This window comes from Macaca thibetana, chromosome 4 (assembly GCF_024542745.1).
Source record: "Macaca thibetana thibetana isolate TM-01 chromosome 4, ASM2454274v1, whole genome shotgun sequence".
Classification (NCBI taxonomy): Eukaryota; Metazoa; Chordata; class Mammalia; order Primates; family Cercopithecidae; genus Macaca; species Macaca thibetana.
The window spans coordinates 28153756-28174832 of NC_065581.1; the positions used below are offsets into that span (position 1 = coordinate 28153756).

At 41.1% G+C, this 21077-nt stretch overlaps 1 protein-coding gene across 2 annotated transcripts; it reads right to left on the reverse strand.

Moving 5' to 3' along the window:
- Positions 1 to 21069, reverse strand: ZSCAN12 (zinc finger and SCAN domain containing 12). 2 transcript variants are annotated; one of them, XR_007725116.1, is made up of 6 exons: positions 20933 to 21069; positions 19611 to 20080; positions 14265 to 14409; positions 11640 to 12786; positions 3282 to 3790; positions 1 to 2047 (listed from the first exon to the last, which is right to left on the reverse strand). XR_007725116.1 is itself a non-coding variant. In XM_050788396.1 (4 exons), the coding sequence occupies exons 2-4, from the start codon at positions 20010 to 20012 to the stop codon at positions 11498 to 11500; spliced, it is 1836 nt and encodes a 611-aa protein (XP_050644353.1). In that variant the 5' UTR covers positions 20013 to 20080; positions 20933 to 21069; the 3' UTR covers positions 5820 to 11497. The 2 variants fall into 2 exon arrangements, 1 of the variants encoding a protein (XP_050644353.1); XM_050788396.1 differs by lacking the exons at positions 1 to 2047; positions 3282 to 3790 and having other exon boundaries at positions 5820 to 12786.
- Between the last annotated feature and the right edge of the window lie 8 nt (positions 21070 to 21077).

Genomic DNA, 21077 nt, shown 5'->3' on the forward strand with positions numbered 1-21077 from the left:
TCATGGCTAAGTGAGGTTTATTCTAGGAATACAAGGTTGGTTCAATATAAAGAAATCATTTTATATAATAGTAATAGAGTTTAAAACAACTGTGTGACTTGCAGATACTGGAAAAGCCTTTTACAGAATGCAGTCCCTCTTTAAAAATAATGAATGTATTAATAATACCTATGCAAAAAATTTAGGGATGTACACCAGAGAGAAACCTAGCATTCTGAGATAATCACTAAATAAAGTTTTTAAATACATGATTCCTATATTTAGTGTCCTACTATAAAATACATAAGCCTCACTCTCCTATTATGGGTAGAGTTTGGGCTACATTATCAACTTGTTGACAGCTTCTAAAGATTCTTTCCTATAGGTTTTAGAACTGAAAAGAATAAGCAAGTTACTTAACATATTAGTCTTCACAATGTTTATTATGTGTTATCTATAAGAAAAAATATCAGTCATTATCTGTCAATAGGCTATACATGAAGTATATTTTTCTATCTTAAAAAAACAGCCGGGCACGGTGGCTCATGCCTGTAATCCCAGCACTTTGGGAGGCCAAGGTGGGCAGATCACAAGGTCAGGAGTTCGAGACCAGCCTGGCCAACATGGCGAAACCCCGTCTCTACTAAAAACACAAAAATTAGCTGGGCGTGGTGGCAAGCACTTGTAAACCCAGCTACTCGGGAGACGGAGGCAGGAGAATTGCTGGAACCAGGGAGGCAGAGGTTGCAGCGAGCTGAGATCATGCCGCTGCACTCCAGCCTGGGCGACAAGAGCAAGACTCCGCCTCAAAAAAATAAAGAAAGAAAGAAAATAAAGAAGCCAAAGCTGGAAAAATATACTGTCTGAAGGGACACCTACATGGTCTTGTGTTGGAGAATAAAAAGGTAGTCCCAAATTTATAGAAATGCCCAGCAATTTCATAATATAGTTCCTTTCACTACATTTACTGAAACACGATATATGTGATTTTTATGTCCTAGGGTACCTATACAAGCCTACTCAGCCCATAAAGAAAATAATATATATATATATATTTACAACAAACAGTAGACGATAATACTACTGTGTATACTTGCTGAATGAATTAAAGATATGAGATGAGACTAGAGCAGGCATGAAGAAAAAATACCTGTCCCCCAAAACAGAGATAATCATCCAGGAGACAGATCACAAATCCAAAGATGCAACTTATTTCAAAAGTCCTGGTTGCTTACACATATAGATCTCTCTGGAAGGGAAAACTAACTTGTAACATTTCCTTTTCTTGATCTAAGAAACTCATTTAATGTTTTTACTGGCTAAAATGAGCAATTTAGACTACCCATTCTCCATACAACTTGCCCACTTACATTAATTATATTAACTTTTCAATACTGTGGAGACTCCCTTGTTGAGGTCTGATCTCTGTCTATACAAGTTCCCACAATCCTCTCATTCATAAGAGCCTCTAATATGAATTCACTCACTGATTTTTCCAAGCCTTTTCCACACTCATCACACTGGCAGGGTTTCCCTTTAGTGTGAATTGTCCAATGCTGAAGAAAGCATCTCTACATTCATCACGTTTATGGTGCGGATTCTTTGGTGCACAGTCAGTTCTGGCTTCTGGGCGAAGGTCTTCCTACATTCTTCACACAAGTTTGTATAAGGTTTCCTTGCTGAACAAAGGCCTCCTCAGTTATCATATTTATGCAGTCTCTCTCTCATGTGGATTCTTTGATGTCAAATAAGGCCATGTGGCTGAAAACTTTCCCACATTTCTTATGCTCACAGCATTTTTCCTGTGGTGGTTCTTCTGCGGGAAAAGAGGGTTCCACTACAAGCAAAAGCCTTTCAAAACTTGTTGATTGCAGAGATTGCAAAGATATTCTCTTCATCGTGGACTACATGATGCTGACTAATGATGCACCAGAAACTAAAGCTTTTACTACACTTATTGCATTGATGTTGCAGTTCTACAAACATTCCCCCTAATAAAATTCAGCATCTCCAGATTTTTTTTTTTGTTTTGGAGCCAAGTCCTTAGTTTCCTTCTCAGTAACACCATCTAAAATAAAATGCACAGATAATTCAAATGTCAGTTGTCTCTTCTGAAATGAAATTTATGATAGGGTACAGTGATTAAAAATAAAACCCACTTTTACCTAAAGTGCATGCCTTTTCTAAGTCTCTAAACAAGCATCTCATTTTTGTGAAGGCACGTGGCAGGGTAGGAGTAGAGGGGTCCAATTTGGGTGAGAAGAGACAGCTAGGCAGAAAGAAACTGGAAATGCATGGAAGACTTTTCACAAAATGTGACAATAAAAGAAATCAGGAAAGCGTAATCAAAAAAGTTAAGAGAAGATCAGTTTGAATCCAAAGCTGAGAAACAAGGAATATCATGAAACCAAGAGAAAGTTTAATTTGTTAAGGACAGTTAAAAGGACTATTTCTACTCACCGATAAGTATCTTGGCTACTACTACAGACCTACAAAATGTTCAATAAATATTTGTTGAGTGGATCAGTAAACAATGGGATATGATCAAAGTTAACTTGAAACAATAGCTAAACCAGTTTCAAAATACATACTAATCTGATGTGGGGAAATCAATAAACTGGAAAATTTACAGTGGGGTAATAGCTTTTCTAGGTAATATTCATGTCTAAAATGTAAGAAAGCAACTTTTTGAAGTTAAAGGAGTTAAGTGAGTCAAAAAACAAAACCCCAAGCCCCTACAAATATGGTTGAGATTTTCTACTTAAAGAATCAGGTAGACAATGAGAAGGAGATGAGTAGAGACAAGGTTTCTGGGGAGAGGATGCTACTAAAAGTTCTAAAAGCTTCCCCTGTGAGGCTCTCTTCTTCTTTCTCTCCAGAGATGCTCTCTCATCAACTTTCCATATCAAAAGGCAATAACACTGAGAGGTAAACTAAGATAGGATCTTAGGTTTGATCTGAAACCTTTGATTCCAAGGTACTATCTTGACCAAAAGCATACCTTGTTCTATCTTTTAGCCTAAGACCCAAAGGCAATGTGATAAAATTGGTCTTGGGAAATGGAATTTGAAGCTAACCCCTAACTTAAAACACCCAACAAACAAAAAACCCAATATAGAAAGAGAAGGTCCCAGAGATGCACCTAAACAGCAGGAGAATAAAAGCCTGCTATTTACGGGAAATGCTGGGTTATGGTTCCAGAGACATCCAGTGGATCTTAAAGTTCAGGTTTGCTGCTTTCTATCCTATTCCCAAAGCCTTTTGCTAGTCCAGCTATAAGTGATCCTTCCAACCTTTCCCACCTGTGGTTTGTCCTTCATTCAAGCTGTCTCTTCAACTTTTCCAGCATCATCGATTGCCTCCTCTCCACATTCTGGATGACATAATCCTACCTATATCTGCAGCTTCACAAGTAGGAGTTAGGACCTGTTCCAGCACCTGTTTCATAATATGTATTTCTGGTCTCAGGAACTACTGGCAAAGCTTCCTAAGTCTTCTGACAGCTCTGTGAAGTCCAAGTGGCTTTTTCCAACGCTGGCAAACCTTCCCAAGTCCTCTGACAGCTCTGTAAAGTCCAGGTAGCTATCTCCAGATAGTAACAATTTGAAGTTTGAGGAAAGACCTGTGATTTCTTTGCCAGCCTGATTCTTTATTCTAGGCACAGCCTTCTTCCTTTACCATCAGTCACTATTAGAGATCTTTCCTGCAACAAGATTGCCATTCTGGAATGAGAGAGCTCAGGAGAAGATTCACTCCAGCTTGGGGTTCAGAATGATTTTTCAGAAGTATTTCCTTGTAGCTGGTCTTCCTCCTGAGGCATAAAATAACAATGTTAACAGAAGCTAAATTTTGTTTACCTCTTTAGCCAAGAACTCACTCATCTGAACAAGGCACTGAAAGAAAACGAAACTCTGTCAGGAAGGTAAATAAATTAGGAAAGAAGAGTGACTGCAAATTATTAGCTAGCCCCATCTGCTAGCCTTTTACTCTCTAAAAGTTTTTATTAATAAAACTTTAAAGATCATGACCCTCTTCCCTTGGCTCCCCCCCCCACTTCAAAATATCCCGTATAAACGGCAGAGATAAGAACATCGGAAATGAAAAATAACAACAGCTAATATTTACTTAAAATGCACCATGCATGCAGCCATTTAAGTAGACACTTATAATCTCACTGACAGATGAATAAAACTGAGGCACACAGAAGTTAAGTAATTTGCTCAAAGTCACACAACAGCTAGGTGGATTCTGTCTTTTCTTGTACTCAGCGTCGATCTTGGGAAAATCATGAATCACATCATTTCCCCAAATAAACCCAACTTTCTTTCACCAAACAGGGAACCCAGACTCCCTTTTCTCAACAGCCAGTTTTCCTTATACCTCAAAACTTGGAAGTCACCCTTAACTTCCCCTGGCAGCTCTCAACCTATCAGGCCCAACTTCACCAGAGACACTTAAAGGCCAGAGTGCACGAACCTGGGACCACCCCACTCCTAAACGTCCGTCACAAAGGTCAGAAAGGTCGGTACTTTCGTGTCCCGCCGCCGTCAACGGCTGTCTCAGCATTCAGCTTCTCTAGGATTCTGGAGGCTTTCTCCTCTCTGTGGTTGCCCGGCCGAACCCCGCGCCAGCTCAGGAGCGCGAGTTCCAGCTGAGCAGTCAGGTAAGCCCGGGGGCCCATGCTCCCAGGCCGGGGCGCGTCTGACCCGCGCGAGGCCGGCCTTCCAGCTGCAGAACGTAGGAAGAGTAGTTTCGAAGGCAAACGAAGGATATAGCACGGGCTGCTAGGTACCTCTGATAACTAACAGGGGCGGAGACAAAAGGGAAGAAATCTCTCTTCCCAGCTTGGGCGGTAAGTGTCCCCTGCTGGCCACTGCTCATCAGTTCTCCAGGCAGGAAAGTAAAAGTATACCTGCGTGGGAGCTTTTATCCCAGGGCTAGGAGGACTGCAGCAGTCTGGGAAACCTGCAGCATGGTTAAAGGTAAATTTTGACCTGGGGCACTGGCATCTAGAGACAATGCATTTGAGAGAGCCCACAGCAACAATCAAAATAGCAGTTGTAAAGCACTAATGTGCCAAGCACTATTCTAAGCACTTTGTAAACTAATTTAATCTACATTGGGTTGGTATTATTATCTTTGTCATTTTACATAGGAGGAAACTGAGGGACAAGAGAGGTTAAATCGCTTGCCCAAAGTCACTTAGCTAGTAAGCTGAGATTCGAACCATGGCAATCTGTCTCTAGAATCCAGGTTCTTAAACCCTATCTCAGGAATAAGTAGAGAATTTGGCCACAGGAAGCTGCAGAGTCCCTAAACTGCCTCAATCTTTATCAGGGATGAAATGCGGAGACATCTACTCCTAAATTCATTACTGAAGTAGGCAGAACTAAGGCACTAAATCAAAACACTAAGATATGCCCACCAAGCTTGAAGAGGAGTAATGATGATCTAATCATAAATCAGAACTAACAAATGGCTTCCACTATGGAGCCCTTCTTGGGACTTCCAGAAGCAGGCCACCGGGCTTAGGAAAATGACTGGCAGGAACAAGCAGACATATACCCTAGAGATCAACTTGAACTATGATAGGTGAAAGCTCTGGGAGCCTTGACTGATGGGTTTCAGACACCTAAATGGTGTTTTTAAAGTGTATGAAGAGAATCAACTGTCCATGAAATCAAGGGAAAACTGCTGGCTCTAAATGATGGTCTTACAATGTAAGCTAGGGGGCTAATCAACTGAAAAGCTTAAAACACTTATCATAGTTGGCTCTGTCAACATCAAACTATATACATGAGGCCATATATATAAAATACAAATTACAACACATAAAAATATTCATACATACTTTGTACACATTAATATATATATGTAGAAATACTATACAAGTAAAAAATAATGTGTGAGGACTCCTTACCAAATACACGCAGAATGTTTGAGAGGGAGAGGATCCAAAGAAATTCCAATAAAATGAGCTGCTGTAGTGACTGTGGTATAACTTTTCGGTTTAAAGGATAAAAGTTAGGAAGAGATTCAATTAAAGGCTATCGAATGATTATGTCTAGGTTGAACAAGCATTTGCTCAAATTCTGGCCTTGTGGAGTTAGGAGGGACATCATTTGAACTGTAAAACTGGTGAGTCTTAAGCAAAGAAAAATATCATATATCACATATATGTGTGTGTGTGCATTTTGAAATCCAAGAAGTATCTTCTAATATAAAATCACTTTTAAAAACTCACATTAAAGATACATCCATCATGGGTTATCAACACTTGGGGACAAATCTTTAAATCTTTCTGTATTAAATTAGACAGCCAAATATTCCTTATTCTGTGAGAATAATGCAGAGTGATTTATGATTCTAAGCTAAGAAGGATGATCTTTTCATATGAAGAGCCCATTTTTAAAGTGGAATGTCTCCTGTGACACCCTCTCTGTGCAGGCAACAAGTAGAGCTGTTTATGCTGGCCAAACCTCATCCAAGATTTGGTATGCAGAGGGGGTCATAATACTATTACCTGAGGTGTTTGGACTCTAGGACTTTCTGAATCGTTTTTCAGAATACCGACTAGAGATAAAAAGTTTTTACAGATAATTACTCAAGACACTGAATTACCACTGCAACACATGGTTTGTTCAACTGAAATAAACTGAGGAAGTGTATCACAGAAGTTAAAAGTGTGGACTCTTGAAGTGGGCTGCCTGGGTTCAAATCTTGGCCTTACCACATACTAACTCTGGGATCTTGAGCAGCTTTAGCTTATCTATTTCAGTTTCCCCAGCTGAAAGTGAGATGTTGTAAGTAAAGCATTTAGTAATGTCTGGCCCTTAGCAGTTAATAAGTGTGGAGTATTGTCATTAATAAACCCTTTTCTCAATTCCAAAAGATGGTCAATAAGAACAGCTTTGTTTTGACTATAGCAACTCGACAAATAATCTGTATATTAACAAAAAAGACTACTTCTGTACTGAGTACAGGAGTGCAGACTTGTCTAAGTTCTTGTATCTTAGTGCTCTCTACAACCAACGTCATTATACAGTTGAGATGTCTCAATTTGGAGCCCTCATGAATCCCACTGTCCTTCCTCATTAGCTTCATCTCATACCTCAAACTCTGGTAACCTCTTAATACAATGTATTGTTGGAAGGAGGGCCCCGTTCTGTTTTCCTCTGCAGTCCCTTCCCACTGCACTCTCTGGAATCAGTTTGTCAGGTTATGTTTTCATTCACAGCCTGAGTTGAAACTCACTTCACTTTTCATTACTTTGGAAACTTGGCTTTTCCCCAACCTCTCCATGCTTTTTGCCTTGAACACTTAATGTCATGTTTACCTTGAACCAATTAGAAAAGACAAGCCAGTCAATCTTATTCTTGTCCTTAATATTATTTGCAAACTTTATGATTCATTTGAGTTTTACACCAGATACTTCTATCTGGCTGTTGTTACAATTGATGACCATTATTTCTACCTTGGACCTGCTTCACTTTCATATTCTTCCTTTCCATCCCACCCCCTGTTATTGTTATTTCAAAATCCACATACATCAAATGCTTCAGAGGTTTCAGGTTTCCTAGGATCTTGTCACTGTCACACCACATCTGTATTTTATCCATAAAATGTACTCTTGACTTCATCACAAAGCATTCTCTGTTCACTGCACTCCCCAGTGTAGTACTCCTATTCCATATCTAACATGTCACATCCTCCATTTGCCCCTCAGGGCCTTAAATTTCCCTATATTGCCAATTTAGCTCCAATTAGTAGCCTTATTCTACTATATTTCCTCTTTATCCTGGAGAGCTAGTTTAATCCCCTTTGATGCCTACCTGGAAATTCCATGTCACTCCACCATTTTTTGGTACTACAACTGTATTTAAGCATGAGAAATAACCAGAACAAAACCCCAACATATATTTATATTTTTATTTTATTTTATTTTGAGACGGAGTCTCGCTCTGTCGCCAGGCAGGAGAGCAGTGGCGCAATCTCGGCTCACTGCAACCTCTGCCTCCTGGGTTCAAGCGATTCTCCTGCTTCAGCCTCCCGAGTAGCTGGGATTACAGGCACATGCCACCACACCCAGTTAATTTTTGTATTTTTAGTGGCGATGGGGTTTCACCACATTGGTCAGGATGGTCTCGATCTCTTGACCTCGTGATCCGCCCACCTCGGCCTCCCAAAGGTGGGAAGCATGAGCCACCACGCCCAGCCTCCACATTTATTTTTAAACAAGTATGAACTGTACCCTCCTGTAATCGGCATATTCCATTGTTCTGAGTCTTTGTTTATGGCCCCTTTATAATATTAGGTATATAAGAAATATTAAGTCGCGTGCAGAAAGGCAAATGGAGGAATGTGCGCAATGACAGACCATATTAAGCAGAAAATGAGCTGGAAAGATCCCCAAGTAAAGGCACTGAGAGGAACAGAAGGCAAGTTTAAAACAAGGATTGCATTCCAGTGAGCAGTCAGATTAAAAGAGAGGCTCTGAAGTTACTATGAACAGTAATTTCAGTTTGGATAACAAGTCTATAAAATCAGATTAGATAAGGAGTATGCATAGCATATTTGGTAAGGAGAACATTCTCACACAGGTTCTCATCATTAAGTAAAGTCCCCTCCACTGAGAGGAGTTTCTAACAGTGAAACAGCACAAGAACTAACATAAGTAATTCCATTTTTGTTTAAGGAGCCTTTACCCATTCCTCCATGTAGGCTAATTTTAGAGCAGAGATAATATGCAAAACAGCAATCATGTAGTTTTAAAAACAAACTCTGGTATTAAAGAAGTATGTATAACTATGTTTTGTTAAAGATTTACAGGAGCATTGTGACCCAACCAATGACAAAGAAGTTCCCAACTTCCTTGGACTCTTGCTGGCACCCAGATGTCTGTGGTCATAGGTTACCTCTTCATCCCAACTCTATCCTCTTCCCTTTGCCCTTAACATAAAAAGAGCCTAAAATTTGTACTGACTTAAGATGGTACTTTAGGACACTAGCCTACCATCGTCTCAGTTTGCTGGCTCTCCAAATAAACCTGCTTTTCTCCCACCAACTCTCTTCTCTCCCGAGTTTTGGCTTTGGAGCCGCAAGCAGCTGAACCTTGGTTACAAGTTTGCATTCTCATTATGTGAGAAATGGGAGGCAGGGTAAACTTAGGTAGAGATAGGCCTCACATACGTATAGCTACAGAGCTCCCAGGCTCACTCTGGGTTCCTTGTTTCCTGGAGGAAGAAAACTAGGTTTCCAATCCCAGTTGCCTCAGTGCCTTACGCGTGCAACTCCTATGCTGGGGTTATGAAAAAAACCTAACTAAGCAGTCCTCAACTTATGAGTAAGTTGTTTTTCAACTGTTCATTTGCCTTTCTCTCTCATGAACTCAAGAAGTTTTTTCCACACAGAAAGTCATGTAAGTTCCAATCCCAGAAGCCAATCTGACACCCAATATACCTGAATTATAATACTTAGACCATTATGACTTCTATGGGAATATGTGTTCATATTTACAACTTAGCTAGAAATATAATATTGCTATAGGACCAACGGGTGCTTCTAGTTCCAACCCAGGGATGAAATTCTGTACAGGGTTTATGGCTAGAGAGGCAAGAGACAGTGGGACTAAGAAAATGGGGGTGGGGAATGTATTACAGGAGTGAAGATGGGACAAAGACACAGGACTGTGTAATTAGGTAATTAGGAGTGGGACTTACTAAGGAAGAATACAGATTACCCTTCTTTTATTTTTCCCCTTCCCCTTTTATCACTGTCTCACCACTTCAAACCCATTGACCAGCTAGAAGTATGAAGAGAAGAGAGGACTGGAGTTGTGTTGGGGTGCAGTAGGAAGTTAGTCCCAGAAATTGTGGAGTTTGCTGTGGCAGGGTAGAAAAGGAAGGAACTAACAGGCCATCTCAGTAGAGATTAAGAATGATTTCTGTAAATAAAAAGACAGATCAGGAGCCATGTGTACTTCTGTGTGGCTTGCCTGTTGTCCACTAAAACAATCAAGACAGGTTCTCATCCAAAGCAGAATTTTTACTCAGCAAGACAAGGTTAGAGTCAACCAGTTTTTGGTTCATTTTTCAGAAGCCCAAGGGGTAGTATCTCTAATTTGGGGTCCTTTTATGTGCTCAAGAAGTATACAAACCAACAAAATGTAAATCAGTTCTCAAGAGCAATTATTAGGGAATTCAGAACATAGTGGTAACAAGAGATCTGGGAAACAAAAGAAGGTAAAGCGTAAAGCAGAGAAGAGCACCAAGCCCTCCCCTAAATAAACAAACACCACAAGGCCTTGCACTCAGAAGACCCTTGGAATGTAGGTCTGTCTCTTTTTCTTTAAATACTTAAATCTGAAGGGATGGAAAGACCACCTTAAAACCCTAGTTTTTGGCATGATGGGGGTCTAATTCCCGGTTTACTCCAAAGAGCTGGTGGCACATGTTCCCTGTAAGGATCTCCTTGTGCTAAAAGTCTGCAGTGGCCTTTAGTTTACAGGACTGTGTTCAGGCTTCCCCACTTTGCAGAGAGCCATGAAGTCAGCTGTCATTAAACTCAACATTTCTCAAATTTTAAAGTATATTAAGTAGCTGTGGAGCTATAAAAATGAAGATTCTTAACTTGCATCCTAGGCCTAATGAAGCAGAATGTGAGTGGGATTCAGGGATGTTAAACAAGCCCCAAACGTGATTTTGATGTTCATCAATGTTGGAAGATCACTAGTGTAATGGCCAGGACTAGAAGTCAAGAGACCTGCACTTAGGTTACTGGTCTTTTTCTTTGTGTGGGATTATAGCTGTGTCGCCATCTTCATAGGCAAGAGTATTCTCATTTTTAAAATGGAGACTGCTTTTGATTTACCAAGGTATTTTAGGAATAAGAAAAGTGCTCTGTAAATGTCAAAGTGCTATAAAGTATGAGATGAAATTATTCACATTCTGGCCTTCTTATAGTCTGTCCCCAAGCTGTTTCCAACTTAATGCTATTGATTGCCCAATTTGCATGAACCTTTTACTTCAGGTTGGCTAGTTTTTTCCCTGATGCTTCCAAACCACATGCACTCTTAAGTTGGCTTACATTTGTTTTACCCATTTTCTCCCTTGTGACTGCTAAGTCTGTCCATCAAATCCTTATTTTAAATAAAATCTTTCTTCACCACTCCAGGCAAAAGTAACCTGTCCTTTAGAATTTACAGCACTTACAGACTACAAAGTACCACTTTTATTCAACACCGACTTGTGCATCTATTCTACTCTCCTGTAGTCTTATTTAACTAAATATGTGGATCTTATCTATCCCAAACTAGGCTATAAACTCTCTGAGAAAAGAGTTTGGGGTTATCTTCTTGTTCTCCACAGCACCTAATACAATGGGCAGCACGTACTGAATTCTTATTAAATATCTGAGGTTTCCCTGTAACAATGGTGACTGAAGTTTTACCCCAATAATTGTAAAGCTAAATAGTATTTCTCACCGGCCTGAACTCTGTGAGATAACTTCCCTGTAGTCATCACACAGAAACAGATTTTTCTCCTTTGTGGATAGTCTGATGTTGAGTAAGAGCTGAGTTCTGCCTGAATGATTTCCCACACTCTTTACATACATAGGGACCACCTCTATTATGGATGCTCTGGTGTTTACTAAGATCTGACCTCTGTCTGAAGGCTTTTCCACACTCATCACATTGGTAGGGCTTCTCCCCAGTGTGGATTCTCTGATGCTGAATGAGGCTGGTGATTCCTCGGAAGGCATTCCCACACTCATCACACTTGTAGGGCCTTTCTCCAGTGTGAATTCTCTGATGTTCCGTGAGGACCGATCTTTGAGTAAATGCCTTCCCACACTTATCACATTTATAGGGTCTTTCTCCAGTGTGAATTCGCTGATGTTCTGTAAGACTTGTCCTTTGAATAAAGGCTTTTTCACATACCTCACATTTGTAGGGTTTTTCCCCAGTGTGAATTCTCTGATGCTGAATAAGGCCACTCTGACTGAAGGATTTCCCACATTCCTTACACTGATAGCATTTTTCTTTGTGGTGGATTTCCTGATGGGAAACAAGGGATGAGTTATAAACAAAGGCTTTTCCACACTCATTGCACTCATAGGGCTTCGCGCCGGTATGAACTCCTTGATGCTGAGTAAGTATGGAACGCCGACTAAAACTTTTATTACACTGAGTACACTGATAAGGTTTGTCTCTTGTGTGGATCTTGATGTGGTGAAAGAGGCCTGCTTTCTGACTAAAGGCTTTGCCACAGTCATTACAGTGATAGTGTTTTTCTCCTGTGTGAAGTCTCTGATGTTGGTTAAGAGCTGACCACCGGCCAAAGGCTTTGCCACACTCATTACACTTATATGGTTTCTCTCCAGTGTGTATTATTTTGTGTCGAATAAGCACAGTTCTCCCACGGAAAGCTTTTCCACATTCTTCGCATTTGTAGGGTCTGTCTCCAGTATGGATCCTCTGATGTTCTGTGAGGTGTGAGTGCTGACTAAAAGCTTTTCCACAGTCATCACATCCATAAGATTTTTCTCCTGGACAGATTCTCTGATGCTCAGTATGGTCAGAGTTCTCAGTCAGGCTTACTCCATTTTCATCACAGGTAGGTTGTTTATCTTCTCTGGAGCATGCAGAGGGCTCTTCTGTTATTTCTTCAGGTTCATGAGTTTCTCCACACCTAGCAGACTGGGACATATCATTTTCAAATTTACTGGATGTATTCCCATGTGGTTTCATTTCTTCAGAAACTTCTTGCTTTAAATTTCCATACTCATTTCCAGTCTCAACATCTAAAACTAAGAAGGGATCATAAATGTTACCTTTTGTACCTTTAAAATGTATCCATACATTTTAATATTAAGCAGCTGTTAGGAAATAAAAAATGCAAGACTCTACCATCTTAGTGATAAAGAGAGGAAAATATATTTGTTTCAATATGGAAAACATATATGCATCAAAAAATATCTGGAAGGACACACAAAAAATTAGTAACAGTTACAGCCTATTTCAGAGTAGGAGGAAGAGACTAGGTGGCTGGGAAAATCAAGTGGAATAGAAACTTTTCATTAAATAACTTTAAAACATTTTGTTTTTGAGCCATGTACATTTTTACCTACTTAAAAAATTAAATGAAAATGAAACAGATACAGAGAAAGTAGAAATAAGGTGGTGGATCTTTCACACATTCATGAACTTTTAATATTTTGTAACATTTGTTTTATTATTTTTTCTTTTTTTTTTTTTTTTGAGACAGAGTCTTGCTCTATCGCTCAGGCTGGAGTGCAGTGGCGTGATGTCAGCTCACTGCGACCTCCGCCTCCTGGGTTCAAGCGATTCGCCTGCCTCAGCCTCCTAAGTAGCTGGGATTACAGGCATGTGCCACCACACCCAGCGAATGTTTGTATTTTTAGTAGACACAGGGTTTCACCATGTTGGTCAGGCTGGTCTCGAACTCCTGACCTCGTGATCTACCCATTTTGGCCTCCCAAAGTGTTGGGATTACAGGTGTGAGCCACCACACCCAGCCTGTTATTCCTTTTCTTTGTAAGTATACAATTTTTTTTTCTTGAACCATCTGAAAGTTAGTTGCAGAAATAATGGAGCAAAGTCTTATTTAATGAAGCAGAAAGGATATAGTGCAAGTGGAAGATAGAGGTATTGTCTGATAGGATAAAAGCTAAAAATAGCAAGGAGGTAGGCCGGGTGCGGTGGCTCACGCCTGTAATCCCAGCACTTTGGGAGACCGAGGCAGGCGGATCACAAGGTCAGGAGATTGAGACCATCCTGGCTAACACGGTGAAACCCCATCTCTACTAAAAATACAAAAAAATTAGCCGGACGTGGTGGCGGGCGCCTGTAGTCCCAGCTACTGGGGAGGCTGAGGCAGGAGAATGGCGTGAACCCGGGAGGTGGAGCTTGCAGTGAGCCGAGATCGCGCCACTGCACTCCAGCCTGGGCAACAGAGCGAGGCTCCATTTCAAAAAAAAAAAGAAAGAAAGAAAAAAATAGCAAGGAGGTCAGTATAAAGAGAGAGAATGTATCAGAAGGACTAAATTAAGTGTTAAAGCCAGAATTTAGAAGAATATGAATATACAAGAAAGTAAGGGTTGAAGAGTGACAAACCAGGCCATCTGAGAGTCTATGTATGAGCCATCAGATTCAGAGAGGGCCTTTTTGACTTTAATGATCAGAAACAGTAGCAAGTACAAAAAAGCCCCAGTGTCCTATGTTACCCATCTTCCCCTTCCTCCCAAGATGGATCTTTCTTCTTTACCTTGCTCCTGTTGGGATTCAAGTTCTGGAGATTCATACTTTAGCTGGGCTTTCATGGACTGGAGGGGCATACTGGGTTCTCCTTCTTTTCCTAGAGGTACCATCTTCTGCAAGAACATTTCATGTTCCCCAGTGTGGGCTGAGACCTGAGGAAAATGAGATGTAGCTGACAGACTCACTCTGATAACAGAAAACAAAAAGTATACATTTGTGGCAGTGGCTGAAACCTGAAATGACCATTTTCCCAGATATAAGCCTGCCATAACCCTACCCATTCTTCAAGGCTAATATAAATGTCACATGCTCTGGGGAATCTTCCCTTCTACACCCAGATGTAATTTCTCCTGTTGTTACTGCTAAAGTATGTTGGTTGTGCCACTTTTACTTCTTTGTCTTATGCTCAAAGAAGTGGAGAAAGGAAAGGGAGAAAGACAAAACAAAGGAGAGAAGAAAAAGGTGAAAGAGGCAGAAAGGAGGAAATAAGATAGAACTTCGGGTAAAATAAAACATTAAGAGAGAAAGAGGAAAAGGAAAGGGGATATGTAAAGATAAATAATGTAGAGAAATAATAAAAAAGAAAGGCACCCTTGGGATGCTATGATGGGAGGATTACTTGAGGCCAGGAGTTTGAGACCAGCCTAGGCAATATAGCAAGACCCCATCTCTCCAAAAAAATTAAAAATTATCTGGGCATGGGGGCGCACATCTGTAGTCCTAACTACTCAGGAGACTAAGGCAGGAGGATTGCTTGAGCCCAGTTCAAGGTTATAGTGAACTATGATTACACTACTGCACTCCAGCCTGGGTGACAGAGACACCGTATCTCCAAAAACAAAACAAAACAAAAGGTATAAGGGAACAAATGAAGAGAAAGAAAAGAAAGAAGGTGGGAGAAGAAAGAAAGGGAAAAGAAGGGAAGGAGAGAAATCTCTTCCATATTCATTCCTAAGCTGTTCCCAATAGTCTCTGCTCTTCTGAGGTGCCCATCCCACTTCTCTCTGGGAAGATTATCTTATTTTCTATTTATCCAAGATCACAATCATCTCAAAAATCATCTACTATTCATTTTATCTATCTCCACCCTCATACTCCTCTCCATTTCTTCTATCTTAGAGGATGATGTCTTCTCTATTTCAAGGCTCACATCTCTACTTTTGCCTTCAATCCCATCACTTTTGGCTTCCCTCTGACCCTTGCTCCCTCAGTTAACTAACTCATTTATTCAGCAATTTCAGTCACTGGGTGGCTGCCATTCTTCCATGGGCCTATTTCCTCTTGCATTTAAAAATAATAGGTTTCTTCAGCAAGGTATTGTAAAAAGCAGGGATATGGAATCACATGGATTACTAACTCTCTCTCTTAGTCTAATAGCTCTGTGACCTTGGGCTAGTTACTTACTCTCTCTGAGATTATAAATAACATTTGTATAAAGCACCTTGCACAGGGCTTGGCATACAACAGGCTCTCAAATTACTCCCCCATTCTCTTCAAAGGTTAAATTTTATAAATAAGAAATCACCATATACTGCCTCTATTTCCCTGATACGGTTTCATTTTGTAGACTCAGTCTTCAGAATAAAAGCCAGAGTCAGCAAAATGCTATCTCAGATGTACAGAAAATGGTGTTTTGATATCTCACATTTTGAAAAAAGAAAGCGGGGAGAAAAGGCCAGTACTGTGAGCTATGCCTTCTATTCCTGGATCTGGTCAGGCCTCAGAAATCAAGCTGTAAACTCCATTAGATGCCCCCTGCAGTGCTTTCAGAGAAAGAACTGGTTGGCAATACAGATTCAGCACATTTAAAACCAAATTACTTTTGCCTGCATCTAAGAATCCCATTCTTTGTACCTCTCTAGCTACTCTGTTTCTACTGCTCATTACTCCCTTCATGATCTCATCCTATCTTGTGGCTTTAAATACTATGCATATTCTGAAAAGCCCCAATTCTGTAGTTCTAGCACAGACCCTTCTCGTTTATTATATCTAGTTGTTTGCTCAACTTTTCTGCTTGGGTTCTACCGAGATGGGCGGATCACGAGGTCAGGAGTTCGAGACCATCCTGGCTAACACGGTGAAATCCCCTCTCTACTAAAAAATACAAAAAACTAGCCGGGCGAGGTGGTGGGCGCCTGTAGTCCCGGCTACTCGGGAGGCTGAGGCAGGAGAATGGCGTAAAAACCCGGGAGGCGGAGCTTGCAGTGAGCTGAGATCCGGCCACTGCTCTCCAGCCTGGGCGACACAGCGAGACTCCGTCTCAAAAAAAAAAAAAAAAAAAAAAAGGAATCTCAAAATTAACATGTCCAGACCCTGTTTTTTGTTTGTTTTTTGTTTTGTTTTGTTTTGTTTTGAAGCGGAGTCTCACTCTGTCATCCAGGTTGGAGTGCAGTGGCAAGATCTTGTTTCACTGCAACCTCCGCCTCCTGGGTTCAAGCGATTCTCCTGCCTCAGCCTCCTGAGTAGCTGGGATTATAGGTGCGCGCCACCACATCAAGCTAATTTTTCTATTTTTAGTAGAGACAGGCTTTCACCATGTTGGCCAGGCTGGTCTTGAACTCCTGACCTCAGGTGATCTGCCCATGTTGGCCTCCCAAAGTGCTACGATTGCAGGCGTGACCCACCGTGCCTGGCCCAAACCCTAATTTTTGATTCCTGTCCTTCCACCCCAAACCCACTTCTCTCCCAGTCTTTACCATCTCTATGAAAGACAAATCCACTCTATCTGATATTCAGACCAAATACTTGGGCATAATCCTTAACTTACTTTCTCTCATATTCCACATTCTATATAAAAACAAACCCTGTCAAGCTCTACCTCCAAAATACATCCAGAATCCAATCACATTTTACCACTCCCACTGCTACTATTCTAGTCCAAGTCACCAATATCTCTTGCCTGGATTATTGCTTATTATTATTGCTTCTACAATGGTTTCTTTGCCTCGAACTTTTACTCCTATGCCTACCCCAGCCCCATTGTGGAACTTTCTCACAGAAGCCAGAGTGACTATTTTAAAATTCAAGTCAAATTATGTCTCTCTTCTGTTCAAAATTCTCCAGTGACTTTCCATCTCAGAATACAATTCGAAATTCTTAAAATTGCTACAAGTTCTGACATAATATAATCTTATAAGCATTTTATTTCATCTCCTCCTGGACAAACACATCTCTACTGTGATAAGTAGATTCTCACTTTAAGACCCTCTGCCTGAATGCTTTTATCCCTGATAGCTGTATGGCTTGCTCTTTTCATTCAGATTTCTCCTGTAAATGTCACCTATCTGAAAAGCCTTCTCTGACAAGTCTACAGAAAACAGCACAATCCCCACTTATTTCACTATTCCTTTTCTCTGCTTTTATTGTTGTTGTTGTTGTTTGAACAGAATTTATTACCACCTACATCTTGTATGTTTGTTGATTTTTTTTTTTTTTTTTTTGGAGATAGGGTCTCACTGTGTCTCGCAAGCTGGACTGCAGTGGTATAATCACGGTTCACTGCAGCCTCGATCTCCTGGGCTCAAGCAATCCTCCCACCTTAGCCTCCCAAGTAGCTAGGACTACACGTGCCTGCCTGGCTAATTTTTGTATTTTTTATAGAAATGGGGGTCTCATTATGTTGCCTGGGCTGGTTTGTTGATTTTTAATTTACTATCTGTCTCTCCTCAGTAGACCAGAATCTACATAAGAATAGCAACCCCCTGTGTTTTGTTGGCTGTTGCATTCACAGTGCCTAAAACAGTACCTAGTCCAAACAGACATACAGTAAATATGTACTTAATTATTTCCTACAGTCTTTAACTTTGTTAGGAGTGTCTCCATTATACTAGTCTTTCAAGCTTAAAATCCCTAGTGTTTAGCTTAGAATACATTGTTCTGTAAAGAGTTCTCCATTGGTTCTTCCTTCTTTATTTAATAGATCTAATCTGTCATCACTTCCAAACAATTCTTACCTAAGACATGCTTCATCCTTGGTAATCACACTTTCATGATCCTGTTTCTTTTTTTTTTTTTAAGCAGAGTCTCACTCTGTTGCCCAGGCTGGGGTACAGTGGCACAATCTTGGCTCACTGCAACCTCTGCCTCCTAGGTTCAAGTGATTCTCCTGCTTCAGCCTCCCAAGTAGCTGGGATTACAGGCACGTGCCGCCATGCCCGGCTGATTTCTGTATTTTTAGTAGATACGGGGTTTCACCATGTTGCCCAGGCTGGCCTTGAACTCCTGACCTCAGGTGATCCACCTCCCTCGACCTTCCAAAGTGCTAGGATTACAGGCATGAGTCACTGCGCCTGGCCTCGTGATCTTATTTCAAACTTAGATCTTTTTGCCACATGTTCCTACCCTCTCTATTGTATTTTGTATCACAGTGTTAGATTATACTTCCATTTCATTATTTCCCTAAGTTTCAAACTCTTTATATCAGGGTTTCCTAGTGTTGGCTCTACTGACATGTTGGTTTAGATAATTCTCTGTTGTCTGGGGCTGTTCTGTGTGTTGTAAGAGGCTTAGCATTAGCCTTGTCCTCTCTACCCACTAGATACTAGGAGCACCTCCCTGAGTTATAACAACCAAAAATGTCCCAAGACATTGCCAATGCCCTCTGGGGCACAAAATTGGCACTGGTTGACAACCACTGTCTCATTTTAGTATTAAAAACAAAACAAAAAAGTTCTATATAATTTGGTTCTCTTTTACATCTTACAATTAGTAAAGCTCATTTAGACTCAAGAAGAAAAGGTTAGGGGCGTCTGTCTACAGAATAAAATCTCAATTCCAGAGGTTGAGATTCAAGGTCCTGGACACTATCTCAACTCTTCTACTCAGAATTCACCTTTCCAACCTAACTGGGGTTTCTACTACTCAAAGAAACACAGAACCCCACCCTGCTCTCCTCACTAACTTTCCATTGTACTCCCACATCTCATTCCCCTGAAATAGTTAATTTTTCCATTTTAAAACCCTGTAATGGAGTCAGAGCAATGGATATATCTGCAAAACCTTAATTCTTAATTATTTGTATTGCGCAACAGAGTGATGCCCCTCCAAGAGACTGCTTCCCATCCTGCTACTTTCATCTCTCTGATACCTTCTCTTGTCTTAGAAGTTTTCTAAGATGAGCAGCATATTTATCAAACAGAATTTTGTAGCTTAATAGAGAAATATAAAATCCTTCCACAGAAAAGTTATAAATAAGTTGGGACCACATTAGCCAACTTTCCCTGAAACTCATGCCCCTTTCTGATGCATCAAACTGTCAAAAAACATGCTTTGTGAAAAAATGGCTGTTCTTCACTCTGGCCTAGAAATCCACAATTTATCTTTTCTCAAACAGAAGTCACATCTTTTTTCTCACCTGCTCTCCTGGCTCATCCAATTCTCTCTCTAAATCCTCCAGCACAGTCACCACCTCCTCGCCACTCTCTGGATGCTGCTCCTGCACCCAGGCCTGGAGCTCCTCAGGTAGGATGGTCAGGAACTGCTCCAGCACCAGCAGCTCCAGAATCTGTTCTTTGGTGTGGGTCTCTGGCCTCAGCCACTGATGGCAAAGTTCTCGGAGTCGGCTCAAAGCTTCACGGGGACCAGACGTCTCCTGGTAGCAGAACTGTCTGAAGTACTGACGGAAGACCTCTCTGCTATGGGTGTTGTTTTTATGCAGGTCCCAATCCTGTCTGGTGGTATACTTCTTCTCCTCTATCTTTACTTCCAAACGTTCATCCTGGTCCATGTGGGCCTGGATAGCCCAAGTAGATGCCATTTTAGCTGTGCCAGAACTACCGGTGTTTCAAGTAAGATCTCCCCTGGAAAATGTATTCCTGGACAGTCCTGAGGAATAAGCCATCATTATTAACACAAACTCCACCATAAAGTAAAATTGCAAATTCTGAGAACTTAACTATGATCTTTGAAATCTGGCCTCCAGGTTAATGTACGATACTTACTCAGAAAAATACTCTGATAGAAAAGACTTAAGATTAGACCAATTTAAAGAGAAAGACTAAGGAAAGGTGCCAAGTTGTTTCAGGACATTAAGAAGAAGAGTAAGACTTGTTAGTAAACTTATTCTCATTTGGTCCTAAATGAAAGACAAATGGAATAAAACTAACATTTAGATCAAGTAAACAATAATGATAAAAGGTTAGGACATCCTTGATTAGTTACTTTTATCTTTTGAATGTCCAGATGTCTGGTAGAAACCATGAAATCACAAAAGCAACAAAGTCATGTAAATTTATTTCCTCAGGGACTTAAACTTTCCGCTCCTTATTCTTCATTTATAAAGTGAGAAGCCTGAAGAGGTTACTCTTTAAGCCTTCCCTCTATCCTCATGGTCTGTGATTATAATCTGAAGTGAGGAAGGCCCTGGGACGCCGGCCAGCGTCTGTGAACCACCACTGTCTAGAAATGTCGGTACGCGCTGAACCCAAGGATACAACGCCGAGGCAAACGCGGAAGGTAGGTATGGGCCTTACAGCACGGAACTGCTGCAGACTGGGAGCCGATCCCTCATCCTAGTCTCCCAGCGCACTTTGGGGAGGGAGAGCTTCCCGCGGATCCACCTGGGTTTGGGAGGACCAGGGTCCATTCTGCACCGGCCAGAGCCGAGGGGCCCAGCAACTAGAATACAGCAATCTTCCGCCCACCTCCTCGCAGCATACAGAGCACAACATCGCTCACCTGCGGCCCCCCGGGCCAGAAGAGAACTCCCCCCTAAAGGCCTCGAACCCTTTTGGGACCCGGAACCCATCAAAAGTGACCCACAAAGTCCGGAAGCGGCCACAGGAGGGCTGAGAACCAACCCGCGTGGGGCGCACTTCCGCGG